Source organism: Thunnus maccoyii, chromosome 7 (genome assembly GCF_910596095.1).
Source record: "Thunnus maccoyii chromosome 7, fThuMac1.1, whole genome shotgun sequence".
Taxonomy (NCBI): domain Eukaryota; kingdom Metazoa; phylum Chordata; class Actinopteri; order Scombriformes; family Scombridae; genus Thunnus; species Thunnus maccoyii.
The window spans coordinates 7,173,634-7,195,305 of NC_056539.1; the positions used below are offsets into that span (position 1 = coordinate 7,173,634).

A 21,672-nucleotide genomic window follows, 5' to 3' on the forward strand; every position below is an offset into this window, starting at 1 on the left:
GGGACCCACAGTCTCTGTAACGTTACGTCTATGTGTGCTCGCCTGTTGGTTACAAGCCCCCATTTCATTTGCAGCTTACGCAAAAAGCAGAGGAAGCTTGTGATTTGCTGGCCTCAGCCCTCCCTCCTCTGGGGGTAACTTATTACAGGAGTTTGCGGGCGGAGCCGGTTTCCCTGACAGATAAATTGTGTGTGGTACAATTTGAGGAGTCGGGTACGAAACTGTCCTTTCGTGTTTCCTGTGAGGCACAGTTCACAGTCGAGCTAAAGCTACCCTAACCACACCGTTAAAACCAGATAAACCGAGAAAAAGGGGGATATTACCGGAGAGTTAATATGTCGGGAAATAAAGACAGCGACGGCGGATGGAGGAAATTTGTGTGGAATTCAGAGAAGAAGGAGTTTCTAGGACGAACAGGGGGCAGTTGGTGTAAGTACTGCCCTTTTCCTGTATTTTACTGAACTAACAAGCTAACTAGCTACTGCTTGTGGAAGACGTTACAGTGTAAAATAAACAGCGGGGAGAGAGAGAAGAAACTGTCGGCGCTCTGTGGGTTTTTTTCTTTCATTTTTCTCTCCATTTCCTGACTGAACAGACAGCACCTGTTAGAGCCATGTTAGTCTCTGACACGCTGCGTCGTGACTCCGTGTTTTCAATGGAGGCTTGTGTGTTGAAGTTGGCTGTGTTAAATCAGAATCAACTCGTCTGTGAAACACGAAACTGGTCCAAATCTCACAGAGTGTAGCCCACCAGACATGCCACAGGTCGACTGTAATCAAAAACCAGGCTAATTATATATCAAAGAATCAATTAAGTCGCGCTGTGAATGGGTGATTTGTTCCCCTTGCTTTTATTATTCAGACAAATTTAAACTAACGTCAGACTGCTGGTTTTATTGTAAATACATTGTAATAGGAAATGATTACTTAAGGCGTAGCCCGTGTTGGGGCAATTATTAAAGATACGTCCTTTATGAAAAGGTCATCTTGAAGGACAGTGTGGTGGGCCAGGACTTTTCACTAAACCCAACGGTGAAAGTTGGGTAGGGTTTCTGCGTGCCTCACTGGTTCACCTCTTGTATTTTGGCATGCCAAGAAGGGTAGAAGAGAAGCAGAGGACATTTTATTCCTCTCATTAATAAGCTGGATAGCTGGTGTCTGGCTCCCGTGTGCAGGCCCGGTTATACTGCCCCCCCCTCTTCCCTCCCCTCCCCACCCCCCTTCACTCCACTCAAAGCTAAGATTAATGGATCCAGCTTTAATCGTTTTACCACTGTTTTCACTACTTTAAGACGATGAGATGCTCGCCTAAGACGCTCAGAAGTGTGGTTGTCGATTTGATAGGATAACTACACACCATCATACAGTTACCAGTAAACTCACTAAACCGTTTTACACATTATAAGTGGCGTTTTTTTTCTAGTGTGTGAAACATCGCCGGGTGCCGTGAACAGATCACGACTCACATGTCTCCAGGGCCGCCTCTCTCTCTCTCTCTCTCTGTCTGTCTGTCTCTCTCTCTCCATCTCAGAGGGTTTCTGTTTTTTTCCTCTTTGAAAGGGGACATTAGCCGGTATACCCGTGCCAGTTTTAAAGCGCTCATCCCTCAATGATTAATGAAAGCTCAAATAAACGGTTGATTTCCAAGAAAAGGCTAATTCTCTGACGAAAAATCGGTGTTTTTTTTTTTTTTTTTGCCGTAGTGTCGCCCTCATAGCCGGGCTGGTGGTGGTCAATGGCGAGTTTATAACGAACTTAAGGCTAATTTCAGGTGATATTTTTTTAACCACCACACGTTTTTAGTGTAGTATTGTTAATAGTCTTGTACTTGTATTGGTAGTATACATCTATTACAGGCTTACTGGTGTGTTTTGTCGTGAGAAAGAGTGATGTCGCACTAACTAAAAGTGAGCGGGGTCGCACTAAAAGCAACAGGTATGTCTGCGCCCCCGTGTTGCTCAAACCATGGCGGTCTATCAGGGCTGCTCGTTTAAAACTATGTTTATTAACGAGGCTAGAAGTGAGCTAATTCAATTTCTGTAGTTTTCCAAAAAGAGAAAATGTTTGGGAAATGAAGAGTGTCAGTATCAGGCGGGGTCTGCGTTTATGTGTGTTCATTTCGACATGTTAGACAGCCGAATGAGTCAGAAAATGCACTGCAGAGGTAGCAGAGCGGTAACCACAACTAAACGTCTGTTAGGGGAAAAAAAAAAAAAAGTGGAGAGGCATCCGTGTGGCGTGAATGTGGCGAAGGTCCCCTCTCCACACGCTGCAGTAGTCTGGTGGGGGAGGTGCTCTCCATTCAAACTCTGCCTTTCACCACCACTAGGCCAATTTCTGTGCTATTTACATGTCTGTTGACTTCTGGCTACAGAAGGGTGTTGAGCTCCCATCACACAAAACTGATCTCCTGTCTTTCCCTATAAATCTCTGGTAATTGGCTATGAATATAATCATAATCCATCAGATGCACACAATGTACAGAAATGTTACCGAAACTAAAATGAATAATCTTAGGGCTGACAAAAGGAATCATTGCGTTGCTTATCCCTAATTGCCCTGGCTACACTTCACATGGTCTGACACTCCTGTTTGCCTGAATTTCAGCTGCATCCGTAAGATTTGCTTTGCAAATAGTGGTCGCCCATACAAGAGGAGCCGATCGGGACATTTTTATTTGTAAGGTGGTCTATTCCAAAGAAATCACTGCTTACAACTGTGATCTTGCGCAACTCATCAGCACGAGTGCCGCAGCCTGACACGGCAGTCATTCTATAGTTTCTGTCTCAACAGGTGCATCACTGAGCTATCCTGCTACGGTTGCAGACATGCTCATTAGAAAATAGCTCACCACACATGTACATTGGTAGCAGGTGTTATGACAACCTGTAGCCAGACTGGAGCACAAAATCAAGGCTGCTGCCTGTTAGAGGAGGTTAACATGAGGTTTTTTCTAGTTGTGGTACAAGCCAAACTGCTTCATACGCACTCTGCACAGCATCTGCGCATGTGCTGCTCCTGATCGAGTGCTGGAAACACTGTTCACGTGTTCCAAGTGTGCCTTAAGTGCAAAAACTTGCTGTATCAGAGTGACACAGGGAAGAGCAAGGGCAGGCTCAGTTAGCCAGGCGAATCTCCTGCAGACTTTTCAGTCAACGGTCTGTGGCGGGAGATAAGGCTGTAGGGTTGAACCTGTGATGGACCTGCTAAACTGGTTTTACAGAGGCTGATTTTAACCGGTTAGCAGCAGTGGAAAGACATTTGGGAAGGTGCCATAACAACAGCAAACACATCAGGAATGAGAACGTTGACGAAAATCTGGAAGAATGCTCATCTAGTCGGTGTTCAGGCACCCAAAATTAATAAAAATATGTCGTGGCTCATCTTCAGTGCATAAAATATGTTGATATATTCACTATTCATGTTAGTCCAAGGTGTTTTCAAAGTCAGAATCACTATTATAAGAGGGAATTAAAGTTATTTGTGGGCTGCTTTTAAGGGATGTGACAGGATGGGACTGCAAACTGTAGATTTTGAGTTTCAGTTGAGCTTCAGAAGTTCAAACGAGGTCTTTTTTTAACCCGAGCCACATGTCTTTTCTGAAGACATGTTGATCTCTGAGATCACCACAAAAACATTTTCACACCAATCAAATCTGCAGTGTTACATTTCAGATTTGTAATACAGATACTGATCTGTCTTTTTCCCTACTGAACTCGACTGAAAGCAGGCAAACAAGAAATGCTAATCACAACCGTCTGTCTACAACCACATGAATAAAGCCAGAGAAAGACAAAGTGAGGCCTTGTTGTTCAGTTAAGCGAGGACAGTGTTTTTATGTTGAACCTGTTGTAAGTGACGACGGAGCAGGGGAAGGGTCTGCGTGAGAGGTGGCACTGACAGGAATGACCAGTGAGTCATCCTGTTGTACTGGAAACGAGGCCCTCCTGTTGTTTCATAATTTGAGAAAATTTTAAATTAGGTAAAAGGAAAAAAAACAAAACCCATATGTTCTAAAATGGCTTCCATAATGAGAAGAGAAAGGGTTTATACTTTGTGGTAGCAGTTGATCTATTATAATGCAATTCTCAAGGTTATTCTTGCTTGTTGTTTTTTTTTTTTTTGTCTACATCTCTTGAATGCTAACAGCTGTTTAGAGATGTCGCTTTTTGAGAAAATAAAAGAGTCACTCATTAATTCTCACATTATCTGGCATATTCATTTCTTTCCATGTGATGAACTAAACTTATTTAATCAAAAGAAGCTTGTCTCTCTACTGCCACATATATATAAAAAAAGTTAATCATTTTACATCATGAATGACATTTACTTTTCCCTCCCTACAGTTAAAATCTTCTTGTTCTACGTGATTTTCTATGGATGCTTGGCTGGAATTTTCATCGGGACCATTCAGGCAATGCTGCTTACATTAAGCAACTACAAACCCACCTATCAGGACCGAGTCGCTCCCCCAGGTAAATATACTCTTCAGTTTTTTACTTACACTGATTTGCAGAGCAGATATCACAGTAGCAAAACTCAAACAAAAAAAAGTGAAAGCAAACAGTTATCCAGATAGTAGTTTTGTTTTGGGCACTACTGATGTTGCTATGTGGCTGTTTGAAAATGACTGTAGGGGTGTGCCTTTAAGCAGCTACTCTATCAGAAGTCTTTCTGACCTTAGATAGGTTCAGCCATTTTGTCCTTCACTCCTCTCAGCCAGCCAATGTTTCCCCCCTCAGGCTACAGGGGAACTGTTGTAGCTTTACACTCATTGTGACTAAAACGATTCATGTGTGCTGTGATTATGAGTCACAGCCGACATCTTTACATGAAACACACATGGCAGGCAGAGTTTGGAGCTTGTGCTTTGAAAAATATTTGTAGTTTTGTCACAGCTAAGAGAGGCCTCTAAGCTTGTTTTGTCAGGAGAAAATTCTCTCTGTAATCTGTAATCTTATGAGAACAACGCCATCGAAAGACTGCTACAGTCACACTAGGGGCGTTTCGAAATTTCCCTGCAAGCTTGGGAGACGGTGCAGATTAAAGTGCCAAGCCTTGTCTTGTTGTGCCAGTACTTGTTTGCACAGCACATGCTGTAGCCTTGGCGGTATTTTTAGCAGCCATTGTAAATGACTGGCTTCATACACACGGGTTAGTTTTCCTGCCGTTTCGTCTGTCATCCTTCCACGTCTGTTGACAATCAAAGACCAGGCCAGCAAAGCAGCAAAGTGAATGTGGAGCGCTTTGAGCTGAAGTGAGTTTCCAGAAGTGGCATGATAAAGGAAGCAGAGAGTAGTTAGATTTTTTTTTTTTTTTTCTCGGAGCTCAAGCCCGCCTCTCACTCTGGGGCTAAAAGTTTCCATTGTGAGAGAGTCACACGTGAGACTGGAAGGGTGGGGGCAGGGGATTGGTGAACTCTCACAAGCCTCAACTAAATGACTAAATGTTAGTTCTCTGTCACAAATGTTACACAAATAACTTGAATGCTGCTCACATATAAAGCAAGAAATAAACAAATGCAGTAGAGATGCTGGAAAAGGGTCAATAAATGTCATGTTTCCTTTCACTCATCTTACCCATCTCATTCTCTTCATGCCACGCCTCACCGAGGCCTTGTGCACAAGGTCTGTGGAAAATTACTGCTATAAAGAGCTGACAGAGACCATCTGAGGAAATCCCCAAGACCCTACATTGTGTGTTGTCCTAAGATAATAGGCCAGACACACTCTCTCTCTGCAAATAACAACTTGCATCAAATACAGTGTAGACTCTGTCAGGAATTTAGCTGACTTTCCATAAACCAAAAAAAAAAAAAGTTTTATATTTAACTCTGTTATGACCATATCAATACTTTCCCCTTTCTTATCAAAACAATTTTCTGTTTTTCAGGTCTGTCACACACCCCGCGCTCAGACAAATCTGAAATTGCTTTCACTAAGGGCAAGGAAGAGACATATAAGAACTATGTCGAGAGCATGGACAGTTTCCTTAAATTATACAATGAGGATCGTCAGATGGAGACACATAACTTTGAAGATTGTGGAGGCAAGTATAAGCCAATCATACAGGGACTGTCATACTCTGGCTGATCCCTGATGGGTATGTAACTATCGTCAATCAATATTTGTCACTTGTATTTATGTAGATCTTATACACACTGCTAACATTAATTTGTCTTGTAAGAAACATTGAAGCCTAAAGTAACATTTCTGAAACCTTGTATGTTCTCTTAATTTAATTAAATATTAGTCGGACTGACATTTGCAGGTGTAATGTGTCTTTTTTTGTTACTTTTTTGTAGATGCTCCTCAGTCATATAGGGACCGTGGAAGTCTGGAGAGTGAGGTAGGCCAGAGGAAAGCTTGCCGCTTCCGCAGGACTTGGCTTGGTAGCTGCTCAGGGGATGATCCCTCTTTTGGCTTTGCGGAAGGAAAGCCTTGCATTATTGTCAAACTCAACAGGATTGTCAACTTCAGACCAAGGGTAGGTTTACTGCACATTTACAAATTACAAAATTATGGTACAGTAATAAAACCAATGTTGTGTCATAAATTATAAGAGTAAAGAAGAAAAAGAGAATTTAATATTTGGCCAGCCATGTGGCACACAGTGTAACTCTGTTTTAGCTAATGTTACTCACCAATCTGATGATAAATCAGTCTGGATGAATAAAAGGAACTACTTTGTTGAGTGAGAAGATTGAGCTGCTAGCACTCCTTGTAAAAAATGAGCAGTACAAAAAAATGACTGGGAATGTAAATCAGGCTCATCCTATAGCAGTAAATCAGGTATTTTGCTCACAAATGCAGCAAACACGTTGGTTAAAAAATAGTGCACATTGGACTAAATTTGTTTTTCAGTACTGTGCTGTCATACAGCGTTTACATAAAGTCAAATGAATGCAGCAAGACACAGTACTGTATATTCAGAATTTCTTGGATTATTATGCACAATAATGTAGTTGTCAGCGGATATAAAAACATCGTTAATTATTCATGAATGTACAGTATTATATCTTCTCCTTTAAAGACATATTCTATACTGTGGATTGTCATTCGTTGTCTGTTTACATATCAATATCCACTTATGGGTGCCCACAAGAGTTACAGTTGTTAGCTAATACGTTACTAAACACTTATATCTGCTAACAACTACATTATAGTGTGTTATAAAGCATTTACACATAATATAAATGCTTAGAAGGGGTGGTTAGGTAAAGTGTTATCATTATGTTGTAATGGTAACACTTTACAACACTGATATTGGCATTTTTATACACTATACATTCAATATTGTCACAAATAGCCTCATGTCCTCAATTCCTGATTGAAATTTGCTATCACATAGAATTAACTGTGCAGTTAAACTGTTGAAGGTGGCAGCTGGCTCCAATATTGTTACATTAAACTCAAATAAAACTGTTTCGCAGTGAGTCACATGCAAGTAAAATCACATTTTTTAACAACCAAGGAGAATCAAATACAACATAACCACCGGCTCAGGATGTTGGTCATCAACCAGCCTCTCTCTCTCTTTTTTTAGGCTCCCTCTAACAATCAGTCACTCCCAGAGCCCCTGCAGATCAAAGCACAGCCCAACCTGATCCCCATTTTCTGCAAAAATAAGGTAAGTTTAATATGTTTGATATCTGTCAGTGGTGTATTAGTAAAATATACTATATATATTTGTGGTAGTATCAGTGCTGTAAAAAGGTTAGACTTTAAGTCGAATTCAACCATTATTTTTGCAGAGAGAGGAGGATGAAGGCAAGATCGGAGAGATCAAGTACTTTGGCTTCGGCGGCGGCTTTCCCCTTCAGTACTATCCATACTACGGCAAACTGCTGCAGCCCCAGTACCTGCAGCCTTTGGTTGCCATTCAGTTTACCAACCTCACCATGAATGAGGAGCTGCGCATCGAGTGCAAAGCATATGGAGCAAACATTGATTACAGTGAGAAAGATCGCTATCAAGGACGTTTTGATGTTAAAATCACAGTCAACTCGTGACCTCAGCCATGACGAGCACTCTCATTTTGAAAACAAATCAAATGTAGAGAGAATAAAAGAGTTCAGATAAAACACCACTAGTCTTTGAACATTCATAATATACAGGACCTACACTTAATCCGTGTGCTTTACACTAGCTTTTCTGTGTGTCTGTCGAGGGTTAGAATGTAAAATACAAGAGTAGCAATAGCAAATATTTATTCTACTGTAAATGAAACTATTCCTTGAGCCATGGGATGTGTTCATCTATTACTGTAAAACTGCTATTCCACTACTGATGTGTAGCGAGCTGTGTTTCTGTCCCCAAAGTATTTCATCCTAATGTGGTTTCTATATATTTTTGGAGTGTCCAGTGCTGTAGTCTAGTCTCGTAATCTCTTCTGTCTTATGTCAGCTTTAGTGGTCCAAGGTGTGTGAGCGTGCGCTCGTGTCTGTGTGCAGGTGTATTAGTTTATGTGAGTGTGTGGAGTGTGTGTCAATGTGCTCTGACTAACTGAAATACTAGCATGGTACTCTGAACCTTTAAGGCCCATGTATGAGTAAATGACTGCGCTCCATGGAATCTTTTTTTTTGTGTTTCTTTACCGAGATGTTCAAGTTGACTGTGGAAGGATACATTTGTACACTTTTCTTTGTTGTTCACCTTAGCTGTAGGATATGGTTTGATGACTTTCTGTTTGATACTCTTACATCTGTTCATTCTTAATTCATAGTGTAGAGCTTTGTGGGTCCAGCCTAGAAGACTGTCACCTCCATGGAAACAGTGGCAACTCAGTGCTTTGAAATCTGTTTTGCTGGAGACATCACATGATGTGATGCAACTTACTATTGAATGTTTTAGCCATTTTCATGGTGGAAGAATTTTATATTTATGCAGTTGTACATTTTTTTCAAAGTGTAATGTATGAATCCAATACCAAAGTCGCTGGTCAAAAGTTAGAAAATCAGAGGCAATGCAGTATCCCGTGTAATAAGATGTTTAGTTGGTGTGAAAATACTTAATTCAATGTTGAAGATCAAAACACTTGTCAGGAGTCTGCTCTTGTCACTTTATTTAATCTGCATAAGGCTGAAACAATAAACAGAAAAATGGAACAACTGTGAAGTCTTTGAATAGAGTTAAATGTGTTTTCTCGTTTGCATTCACCCGTCCAAAATCTTGAAGAAATACTGCACCTGTGAAAAGAAGTGAAAAGTAATTACCTATACCTAAAAATGGACTTCTGCAGTATGTACAAAATATCCTGAATTCAAATATTACATCAAAGTGTCAGCCACAGTTCACAGAGCAAATGCTCCTCTGCACAAGCCTTTTCTAGGCTACTACTCTCCCAGTCTTGGGAAAATGGCAGCTCAGTCAGTCACCGGCTAATGGTTAACAAGGAGGCATTTGTCCAGGCCGCAGATCAGGAGTTTTCCTGAACAATGACGCTCGATGGGTCAGACCCACTCCCTACAAAACAATGGTTTTGTTTCAAATTCCGCTGCCAGTCTTGTTCTCCTCAAAACCAGTGTGATCTAAGGTTGCCCCAGCCCACAGAGCAGAGTCATGAGACTCGTCTAAAGACACAGCTTCACAGAGTCGGGGGTTTTGTTCTTGGCTAAATGCAAGGTGGTTATTTACGCAAGTGCTGGGAGAAGACAATGAGTAAACCTATTTGTGAGATCAGAGAAACTACACAGATGAATAATGTGGGTGTATTCGACAGCACAGTATATGCAGAGTACAATGTGCGTGTGCCAGTGAAGTACCACCCACCTCCAGTACACCATCTTCAGGGAGATCTGTACAGTGAACTGCGTTTTTCACTTTGTCTTTGCCATACAGAGCACGCAATGTGGTGGGACGGAGATGCCGCGCAATTTCCTGTTGAAAGAAAACATCTGGTTTTAACTGAATGAACGCAGAAAACCTCTGATTGTGATTCACTCATGGATAAAACAGACAAATCATCTTATTAGTATTCAACTCAGTATCAGAAAGGCAAGCATTAAACGACATGGAGCTTGAAACAGCAACATAACACACTTTCTGTCCAACTATCGAGTGTTGTGTGGATGATAAGGTGGAGTTTTGAAACAGAACATCCTGTACTGTCGTATGTTACTGAGACAGAGTGGTTAGTCAGCAATCAGACATGTGATCCTGAAGAGGAAGTGACAAAACACAGTCAGCAAACTTTTCACACACTGCATGGTGGGAGAGAGATTAGCATTGTTTATTGCTTGTTTCATAATGTAGAAAAATGTTGACCATAGCCATTTTTTTCAATAATAATATGCTTCATCACTTTACACTACGAATAAGGCAAGGGTAAGTTTTATTTTTCTAGTGTTCTCCTTTTCCATTGCTCAAAAAACAGTTTTGCAGCAGCTTTATCTTGAGTCTTTGTCTCCATTATTTCAACATCAGACACTCCCAAGGTCAGAGCTGGTTCACTTGCCCTTTGCTACTTTGTGCCTCAAGGAAATGCAACCCTCCCACAGGGTCCCCTATCAGGGGAGGGATAATATGTGAATAATTAATTCACCATGATTAACTCTAAAGAAGAGAATGGAAAGCAAACATTATATAACATATAGTTCTCATGTAGAATCTGATACATTGGGAAAAGCAAATCATGTATATTTTATATAATGTTAAGAGGTCTCATTTATAAAAAAAGCTCTACACAGGTTTGTTTGATCTTTAATGAGCAGTAAGGCCAACAAAAAGCAAATCTAACCATTGTTGCTTCAATGTGCTCTATTCATCCCAGATTAAACTAAATAACCAGATACAAATATGTTCACGTGACACCACCTGAGACTTGTTTTATCTCAGATTTTGTGGAGAAAAGAATTGGATTGTCTTATGACAGAGAAACATTTCCTATGACAGGTTCTTTACCCTCCAGTGGTTTATGAAAGGGCGCTCCAAAGGCAGGAAACAAGTTTCAAGGTCGTAAATCAACCTAGCCTTCTTCTCAAAGCTGTTCATTGTCTTTTTAAACAAAAACCTTGAGGAAAACAAGTCCCCTGGTTAAAATGATTGCACACTGCTACAAATCGTTGAAGTGGATTCGACAGGAAGAAACTGTTGGAAGCAACAACTAGAAATGTTCAAGGACCTTGGGAACTGTACATCACTTGGGAATGATGGGCAGAACTGAGATCTATTTTAGTTCTGTGTACTGAACATGAAGTGTTTCACATTTTGAAATTACACAGTTACGTAGGATTTAATCTTCCAGAAAATGATTGAATGAGGTTTTGTGGGCTTCAGGTTAACAGTTAAATTTGTCAAATACAGTATTAGTCATTCTGCAACTGACGAGCCAACAGCACTTAAATGTAGAAAACTAAACATTTCTGACAGTAAGACCATGCAGGAAGGAAATTTGTAATAGTAACACAATGGTTCAATAGCATAAATAGTTATTGGCCTAAATCTAAAATATATGTGTTTTAGCATTTAGCAGATTGTCTGACTTTACATTGACAAGTTATGGCTCATTGTATTGAAGTATTATCTACATTCTAAAACTGTCTTTCCTATGTTGGCCAAACCATTAGGAATACCAAATGTCATCATTTTTCCTGCCAAATCTGCCGGATAATTGAGAATTAGCTGGCTATTGGATAACTGTAGTTCCATCATCTGTCTAATTGGTGTAATTCTAAGTGGTTGGTGTCTGTGGGTATCACTTTCTGAAATCCTACTTTTCAGAAAGAAGATGAACAAGAATACTGTAATAAAGAACAACAGGACTCCTAATATGGCTCTTCAGTTGTGTAATAAACTTTCTAGGTATAATGATACAAGTCTGTATGATGTAGGTTTGTGTCTAAAGCAACTAAATACAGTTTATCCTGTGTATGACTGCCCTGTTGTTTATGTGTCTCATGCCACATGACCCTGAACCCAAAGACGACAAAGGGGGGGTAAGATTTATTCAGTGATAAAATAATTCTTTGCAAAAGGACTGCTCTCTGTAATTGCGTTAGTTACCCATGAGTGACCTGCTGTCTGAGTTTAATTTGATTTTAATGAGTCCCATAGTGTGCTAGATTGATGTTCACGTAATGACTGCTGGCCTTTGTGGACCGTAATGGCCGGGGCAGAGTGACCCGATAGTTACATGAGTGTCCAGAAATCGAAAAGTCTCACGTCGTATCCTTCACGCACCGCTGACTGTCCGACCCGGCTGAAGTGAGTTAGAGAGACACTGGACACGATTCTGTCACACTACACAACGCTGCAACAGTGGTCGATTCTACTGTGAAACATAATAATATAATAATAATATGTAAAACTGCATTTCTTTTCAAACTCTCTCACTACTTGACAGCAGCTGGGGACATTTAAAATAGAACCATACACTAACTATAGCTTAGTTAAAACAATTGGTTGACTTTCCAATGTGATCAAATTCCCACAATTCACAACAGAAGACATCACAATGGTTAATGTACCTCATTTGAACAATTAAACAGCAGAATAAGCCTCTGACAGATGTCTCATTTTGAAATACTGTATTAGATGACTTTCAAACTTTTTGGAATTTAATTTCAGAATTATAGCCTGTGATTAATCACAGTTTCCCATTACATTTAAAATTTAAAAGTATAAGTGAGACTCAAGGTTACCCTCTTAGTGGACACACTTTATATGTTCATAGAGCATAATTTTTGATGGCACAACAGAGCAAACCTAAACCACTTGTAGCTTATGGCTTGTGTATTTGATCTTATCATTAACGTTACTTTGTTGGAATCTTACTACCTGTGTTTTTAAAACCCCATTCTCCTTTTTTTTCCTTTGTTATTTTAACTACAACTACCACCACTATTATCACTTTGCCTTGTTTATTTTTATTACACACGATTGACAAGATAAAGAAAAAATCCTGAGCCTGTTGCCAAAATGTTAAGTGCCAAGCTGCCCTTGCTCCGAATACAAGAGCCTCTCGATGGTGCAAAAAATTTCAGCTCTGTGGAAACTATCCACATGTCAAAATAACTATAAAAGTCTGTCATAGTTTATCTCCTCTGCCATCTCTCCTGGCGTTAGCTTGGAGAGAGCAATTACAATATCTAGTTACAATTTTCACCCTTTAATCAACAACATACTATTTGTTAAAAACAGAACAGAGTAAAATTGAATCATTGCCCATTTCCGTTTCATTTTTATGCCACTATGCGGTACTAAATCCGCGATAGCTGCCACCAGGGACAGCTAATATCATTTTCACTACCGCATTACATAAATGGGTCAAAAATCAACAGGCAAAGCATTTTTTACCAAACATAATGCAGGGATAGTCTTTTAGCCTCATGCAACAGGACATTTAGGCCTATTTGATCATCTTTTACACTCATCATCTACTGTGAGACATAGCCTCGCCCTCCACCACGCATTACTAATGTGTGGTGGAGGATACAAATCTTTCATGAAGTTGCTGATTTAAAAAGGGGAAGTGTATATTTAGAGACTCCAAGAAAATGCAACACGACGGCAGAGGGCAGAGAGTACAGGCTGGGTCAGGACTGGCTAACAGAGGACCGTTGTGTCTGTCCACTCTGATAACAGGACACATCACAAGACAGAGCACAATCTCATGACTGAGTGAGTGCAATGCAAGGCAGTTAAGGGTGTGGAGGTGTGAAACACATGAGGATCCTTTTGGGTAAGACAGATGACACCTAGTGAAAGCCCTCACAAGTCTTGCATCATATATTTCAGTGCATGTTTTGCTCTGTTCTGTAAGGAAATGCTGCAATTAAATTGATCTACCATCAACTGTGTATTAGCTCTAGTGTGATAACGTGTGTTTGAGGTCAATTAATTCAGCTGTACAGTCACGTGTTTATTCACACAAGACCTGTGTTGTTGATTAGTCGACTGGAATGAATCAATAGCCTTTTCTTACCACAAGCAACTGACCCTTAACTATTACTAGACATTCTGACCTCTTCATACAGTCTGGAGTGTCAGTGTTTGTCCAGGCAAATCTGTCGGCCTGATAATAATATCTGGAATGTCTTCATAGACTGTATTTGACAAGAAAACGTACCGTACTTTGGTACTTAGTGGAATAATGTTACAGGAAGCCACACATGCCCTGTTGGTGACCCAATCAGCCTCTAACAGACTGATCCAGTCTACAATGTTTCTTCTCCCAGATCTCTGCGCTGCAGTGACTTTCCGCTATCAGATGACTGAACTCCACTGAGGAGTAGGAGTGGTGATGTTTAGGTTATTTGTCAGATAATACTGAGGTTAGTCTGAGGTCGTGGAGTGATGAAACTGGTTGACCTCCCTATTAGTCGGAAAGTCTAAAGCAATCAAAGAAGTTACAGAGTCCTTAGTGAGGAACAGCAGCTGAAAACAAATGATAGCAGCCAAAAGAGCATCAGTTATATCTAGTATATTTGAGAATCTAACAGTAGATATTGTAGAGAATGACCCTGCCACTTTGTCACTCTTGATACGATTGCTGAACTAGCTGTAAATTACAACCCGGTGCCCATTTAAATAATCTTAGTTCAGTTCCTTATACTTAGAGATCCCCTTCCAGAAATGTTTTAAGATAAAATACTCTACTGTGAATAATAATTTGTGTCTGATTTGGTTTTTCCATAAAAAAGTTCAACTATCTTGTTAAAGTCCTTAAAATTACATCTACTCCTTCTCCCTTATTAAAAATGTATAAATATGCAAATATTTTTTATCTCAAAAGTTTAACTGCTGGACACAAGATGTCTCCTGCCTTACTGTAAAGTCCATCCTCAGTGTTTGTACACTGGAGGATTCAAGTTTCCACATCACACTTGTGTAAATTAAATATTGGACCAGAATTGGGCTTTGTGATGTCCCAAATCCTGCTCACAGGTCAACACTTTATAACTGGATTTTCATTGAGCACAGAGAAACTTTCCACTTTCAGCAGATGAATGTGAAAACAGCCTTCTAGTCTCAAAACATCATTCTGCACAGTGAAGCTCAAACATTTAGCTGTGGGAACAAGAAAAACATATTTTGTGGGCACTTTATGGCCACAAAATATGTGGACTTTTGTGAGCTAAAAATGAAAAAATCCTGCTCTTCTGAATAATAAATGTCTCACAGCTTTCAAAATGCATAAATTAACCTGACAACTAATGTTGTTAAAGTCACTACAGTATGTGCAGAATTTGCCCCCAGCGTATTAAAAAAGACACTGCAAAGCATGCTGCTGCCCCACCTCCCTCTCATGGATTAACTGGGCTGAAAACAACACATACACTGCATCAATATGGTTTGACCGTTTCATATTTCTACAGCAAATATGTATGCTATCCGGGTCATTTGACAGATGACATATGGCTTTTAAGTGTTACAAATATCAAACCAAACCAGAGCCAGATCACATCTGTAGATGATAACTAATAAAATAACAAAGGACTGTTGAAAAGACTTAATTATTTTGGCATCACTGAGCAGGGGTGTAGCGTCATGTGACCTGGAAATCATTAGCCAATTAACTAACCCTATTCCTGCTCTGTGGCTGTAATGTCACTAACACGACTGTGGCCTGGAGGACTGAATATGAAACAGACAAGTAAATTCATTCATTTTAAATAAAAATGAAGCAGATGAAAATGACATAAAGAAGCTGAACTGAAGATTCACATCTGAGTCATGGACCGCTGTTGGACTTGTGGTGAAATCATGCGGGTGTGTAGTTGCTCATTTTTCTGGTAAGCAAGCAGAGCGTCTTATCATTAGATTTCACATCACGCACCGGCACAGCCCTGCAGCACTGATTCCACCATATCCAGGAACACACACATGCATGCAGGTGTTCAAACACACACACACAAGTTTATTTCACGGGCCAATTCTTTTATCTAATCACATAAGCCACAAATTCTTTACAATGTACACTAAACAAAGGCTAAAAAAACCATTCTGGTGTTCATCAGTTTACTTTGTCAGATTTAAGACTCTTCAAAGCCAGCAGGGTTATGTGACTTTTCGGGTGATGTGCTCAATTTAAATTTAAAGTATTGGGCTCCTCATTCACATATAGGTCCAGCTTCTAGCTGTCAAGGTTAACAACTTCCCAGCAGTTGTGTCCCAGACTAACGTCACATAGTAATGTGAACACGTTTTCTGCTGCCTGTCTTTGACAACAAGGGCATTTGAAAAACTCTAGAGGAGGAGGAGGATGATGGATGGATAATCATTTGCAGATGATATATTGACTGTCATCACATTTAACCCAACTTTTGACATTTTACTTTGCTGAATAATCTTCTATTTGTGATGTCTCAGGAGTTTTTCTCCTGGAGATTTTGAGGAGTGGGTGTAGGAGATGAAGACAGCGAGGTGTTGTTTTCCAACTTAAATTCAGTATATTCAGTCTTCCCATAACTAGTCAACTTAATTCTTACATAAAAGATAAACAAAACCCAAACAGGTATTTAAATCAAAATTCGAATTCACCATCATATTTGCAACATAATGAAAGTCCTGTCCTCTCTGTTCAACCTCAGTCTTTTCATCCACTTTCCCTCCACTCTCTCTTCCCTCACTAGGGCAATCAGATTATCTGGTTCAGCTGGGCAGCAACCATTGTCCTGACTGCCCTGCTGACTATGGGTTTTGTAGTCTTTTAATGGATTCCATGCGATGGGTGGTAGTCCTTGTTGGGGGAGGAAATGTATCTCCCCTCTATGACATTACCTCTCATAACATCATATATTATAGAATATTATGACAAAATAAATCATTTTTAATATGCTTTGACTCACCGGATCAGCAGGTCCACAGAAGTCCCTGAATGACTTTGGTGCGTCTGTGCCATGGATCTCTAGGACCATGCAGGGTCCAGAACACAGCTCAGTCACCATACTCTGTAGGGAGTGAGTGAAATACAGTTAAAACTGTGATCATGCCTTTAGCAAACACATATGTGTATCAGCAGTGAACAACAACTAAGAGAGGCACTACCTTAAACCTCTCTCAATTAAATACTCAAACCTCCTTATTATCCTTATTTCTCACTCAAATGAAGAAATATACTGATAATGTTAATACACAACAACTCCTCACTGTTACTGCACATGATCAATTTCTTTCAAACATTTGGTTGAGAGATCTTTTTCTCATTGTTCCAGATCCTTTCAAAAGATCAGACAATCTTTGTACTTTGATAAACAAAAGTAACAATTTAGTGATACAACTATAGTGCAGGTATGATGGCACAAGAATGCAGTGTACATACTCACAGGATATTCTGTAACAACACCTTTGTAAACTTCATAGAATTCTTCTGCATTTGCCCGATCCACATTGAACTGTGAAAAGAAAATATTACTCATGAAAACAAGCACAAAAATGAATATTTCACAACAAAAAATGGCATATGGAAACAGCAATCCAGGAAATGAAATATGAAAAATCAAAAAGAAACATCCTAGCTTAGTGTATGTGCTTTGATTTGTGACAACGGCTCCATTATCATCGTCATTCCCATAAAAGTATGTTAACTAATGTACTAAGAACATCAAAGATATGAAATATGTTTAGAAGAAAGGCCCTGCATGAATTGCTGATATTTTATTCCCATTCATGCACAACATGCTCAGCATGTGGTTACAGTGATAAAATCCTGATTGATTTATTTTTGTCCTACAGCAGAATGTGCATCACATTTGATGCGGCAAAACGAATGGACTGTGAGAGGTCAGTGTTTGCAGTGACGCAAAGTTCAATCAAGAGGTCAGGTTGGATCAGACAGAGTCAATACTGCACTCATATTGGCTCCATGAGTACAGCTAAGATATATGGGCATATGAGCAAACATGTTTACTTGTAAAACTAAATTACAAAAGAAGACAGGGGCTGTTTTCATTTTTACCACAGCAGTCCATTACTTAAAATGTATGACATACTCTACAACACCAAAGCACAAGGACAGGAGCATTATTTGTTAAAGTTTTACCATCTGAAGTGCTGAGATTTCAAATCCAGCTGCAGATATGGAGTTCAGGATCTTCCCAGTCAGGCCTGTGAACACATCAAAGCTGTTCATATCTGTGAGCCTTCATGCACTTTTACAGAAGTTTACACATATTAACAAGTAAGGTGTTCGGTGCTAAAATAAACTCTTAAATGTGATCCGAACCAAATAATCTCTGCTGCAGCAGTGAAACCGGTTAGATCACATCATTCTTATTCTTATCATATAGCTTAAGTTACTATTATTGAATGTGCTATGAAGCTATCATAATGCTCCTGTTCAGACATGTTATCTTATGTTGCAATGACCTCCGATTGTGGTGTCTCCTTTGGACAAAGTACAGTGAGATTGTCTTACAGATGTCCTGTCTATGCAAGGAGAGGAGATATTATTTTTGTACAGACAGTCAACACTTTGGAAAGGAAGATAAAGAGCTGGACCTTTTGTCACTGTGGCAGTACATTATTGTAAAAATGGTACAGCCAGTGATAAAGGTGCAACAGTGACAGTGAAGGTCAGACTGCTGCAGACACACATAATTGAAAGAGGGCGCCAGCCTCGTAATCTCACTCTAACATCCTGATAAAAAGTAGCCTGTGTACCCGTCAGGCAGGGTAGTAGTTGTCTAAATTTTCCATGAATTCTAAATACTGCTGAGTGTAATCATGACTCTCAGTTTGGGCCAGGTGCTACACCGAGTGATGATGAATTTCTCTCTTGTTCGGGAAATCGCTCAGTCACAGTCCAGTTACGTGGGTATTAGGTAAGTAACCACCTCCTGAGTCCTCTGTGCCCTCCACAGGCAGCAGCCAACAGCTTGCCTAGGATCGCTGCTCCCAAAAGCAGCTGGTGCTGTTGCTAGGAGATCTTATTCTGGGTGCCTGGCAACAGAAGCTTCTCTATTCCAGTCATGTCTGAGTGCATTTTCAGTCACAACTTCCTTTGTCAACACTGTGATTGGCTGTGCCCTGTACACGTAGCCATAGCGTAAATTAGCCTCTTAAGCAATCCTCAGGGGAAATCAAAGCAAGCTTTTGTTACAATCTGTCTTTGAACTGATTGACAATCCTAGTTTAAGCTCAGCTGGTCAAGCCCTTCAGACTGAGTTACTATTCTTGGCTGAGACCAAAGGTGCGACCTCACGTCTGAAGGTAAACAACAATTTAAGGTCCTCTGACAATGCAACTCTAAACCCTTGTAATCAGGCACAAGATGCGAATCATAAACTCTTGCCTCACAAAGCCAGAATTATTCCCATGAGCTTAGTTTTTGCTTTTTACTACAATAACTGTAGAGTTTCTACAAGTTTGTTTATTTGCCATTCATCCACATACAAAGAATACAGAAACGGCCCAATGTGCTACCACAAAAATGCGACATAGTCATGAAACATCATACAACACAGGACAAAGTACAATTACAAAACAAAAAACAGAACTATGTAGGCTGGCCGTTTAAAGTGCAGTGTGCACACCTGTATGTAAACGTAGTGAACAGTGTAGCCATGACTGACAGGATAAAATAGATAATGAAGCAGAATAAAAACAGTGAGATTACCTCACTGTATAGAAGTATTAGCAGTCAACACTATGAGCAGTGTAACTGTTATTGTGAATATTGTGAAAATATAAATATAAATAATACAGTACAACTGAAATATAAAAATTATAAGAATATCAATAATATAAATAATGCCTAACCAGTGACCTCTATGTGCACAATGCCTCTGAAAGATGATCCTGGATGGAGGAGAGAGAGATCAATATGATCTTCTCGGCTGTCCTCACTATGTGTTGCAGGGTCTTGCGTTCAGATGCTTTGCAATTCCCAAACCACACAGTGATGCAGCCTGCCAGGATGCTCTCCACAGTGCCTCTGTAGAAGGTGGTAACGATGGGCAGTGGTAGACTGGCTCTTTTCAGTCTCCGCAGGAAGTGGAGGTGTTGCTGTGGCTTCTTCGCTGCCGAATTGATGTTGAGAGACCAGGGTCCAGACGCATAAAACTCTGTGTAGATTCATGACTAAAACTGTGTGTATGCAAAAAGCCAGAAATATGCATACGCATTCTTTTCGTCAGATCTATAAAGCTGTGCGTACGCATGGTTGTTTTTAGAAATCTTAGCCATTGAGGAACTGGGTGCACGAGCCTCATTTCCACTTTCAAAATTAGACATAAATGGGTGAAGACACGTGCTGAACCAGCTGTTTTCACATCAGTTTGCCGCCTGCTCCACCAGTCTGTGCACTTGTCAATATAACAAACATGAAAGAGGAAGTACCGTTTCACTCATTGTGTTGCACCGGCGAGGTTCTCCAACAACAGAACAGCTGTCATTACATGCAACCGTTATGCACAGCTGAGCGGCTCTTTATAACCGTCCATATCATTAATTCATCACATGGACTGTAAACCATCATCAGCAGTGATATGTCAGAAATGTAATCAATGGTTAGTTTGTAGCTCTCATATCTAAACAAGTGCAAGAGCAGGGTGTAAGAAATAGTGTGATATGCAAACTGGAGTGGGTCCAGTGAGGTGGGAAGGGCGGATTTGATGTGTCTCAGGACTAGCCTCTCAAAGCACTTCATCATGATGGGAGTCAGTGCCACAGAGCAGTCGTCATTGAGAAATGTCACAGTCGACTTCTTTGGCACTAGGATGACGGTGGTCTTTTTGAAGCCTGCGAGGATGACAGCCTGGCTCAGGCAGATGATGAAGATGTCCATGAGGATGTCTGCCAGCTGGTTAGCACAGTCCCTGAGCACTCACCCAGGTATGTTGTCTGGGCCTGCAGCTTTGCGTGGGTTGACTCTGGATAGGGTCCTCCTCACGTCAGCTGAGTCCAGACAGTACAGTGACAGACAGTACCTGCTCCTCAGGGGGATCTCACATGCTGCCGTGTCATTTAGAGCTTCGAACTGTGCATGGAAGACTGTTCTCATAAAAATTGACTGAAAATTAACTGAGAAGCCATACCAATCAACAAATTTTAAGGAGTGGCAACATTTGCTGCCTTTTGAAAGTCCTGCACCTTGTAAATAACTGTTCAGACGAGGTATTGTAGATATAAATTACAGCAAGTTTCCTGCCTCAAATGTAGTCTGAAAATGACTTTGTTGGGTAGTTTAGGATGACATTGGCAACATATTTGATTAGTGGCCATGTGTTTACAGTTTGTCAGTCCAGTAAGTTCTGTGTTTATGTCTCAATGACAGAACTGTCAATAAACAGCACAGCCCACTTTAAATGATGTGTGTCCCAAGCAAATACCTATTATGCTGCCAGACCAGTCCTCTAAAACAGATGTGCAGTAGAAATGTTTACATAAATTTACTTTGCCACAGAAGATTTATCATTAATAGCTCTATACGTCAAAAAATAAATTGCTGAAGATTTATGGCTATTTCTTTGAATTAATAGCTGCATGAATAGGTAACTGCAATCATTTGAATTATGTCTGTCTGTCGGTCAGTTCAGCACTTCGGTCCAGACTGAAATATTCCAACAACTGGACGGATGGATTCATGTTCCTCAGAGGATGAAACCTACTGACTTGATCCCCTGACTTCTCTCTGGCACTACCATCAGGTTGATGTTTATGGGTCAGACTGAAATCTCTTCACAACTATTGGATGGATTACCGCACAATATGGTGCAGACATTCATGGTCTT

The 21,672-nt window shown here is 40.3% G+C and overlaps 2 protein-coding genes across 2 annotated transcripts in view; one reads left to right on the plus strand and one right to left on the minus strand.

Annotated features, from left to right (window-relative positions):
- On the plus strand, window positions 1–9,115 carry atp1b1a (ATPase Na+/K+ transporting subunit beta 1a). The gene is made up of 6 exons (XM_042417544.1): window positions 1–429; window positions 4,346–4,474; window positions 5,892–6,047; window positions 6,304–6,485; window positions 7,545–7,628; window positions 7,753–9,115. Exons 1-6 carry the CDS (start codon window positions 336–338, stop codon window positions 8,008–8,010), a joined length of 903 nt encoding a protein of 300 aa, XP_042273478.1. The 5' UTR covers window positions 1–335; the 3' UTR covers window positions 8,011–9,115.
- nme7 (NME/NM23 family member 7) overlaps window positions 9,046–21,672 on the minus strand; it is a 19,323-nt gene continuing 6,696 nt past the window's right edge. Inside the window, exons 8-12 of the mRNA XM_042417541.1 lie at window positions 17,982–18,046; window positions 17,266–17,334; window positions 16,789–16,890; window positions 9,770–9,877; window positions 9,046–9,186 (exon numbers count right to left, since the gene is read on the minus strand). Coding sequence (XP_042273475.1) covers window positions 9,154–9,186; window positions 9,770–9,877; window positions 16,789–16,890; window positions 17,266–17,334; window positions 17,982–18,046 — 377 coding nt within the window. The 3' untranslated portion in view covers window positions 9,046–9,153. The remainder of the gene's footprint in view (window positions 9,187–9,769; window positions 9,878–16,788; window positions 16,891–17,265; window positions 17,335–17,981; window positions 18,047–21,672) is intronic.

Coding starts and splice junctions, on each gene's coding strand:
- atp1b1a (XM_042417544.1), top strand. CDS start 336: ATGTCGGGAAATAAAGACAGCGACGGCGGATGGAGGAAATTTGTGTGG. Junction 4,475..5,891: donor GGACCGAGTCGCTCCCCCAG/GTAAATATACTC, acceptor TCTGTTTTTCAG/GTCTGTCACACACCCCGCGC. Junction 6,486..7,544: donor TTGTCAACTTCAGACCAAGG/GTAGGTTTACTG, acceptor CTCTTTTTTTAG/GCTCCCTCTAACAATCAGTC.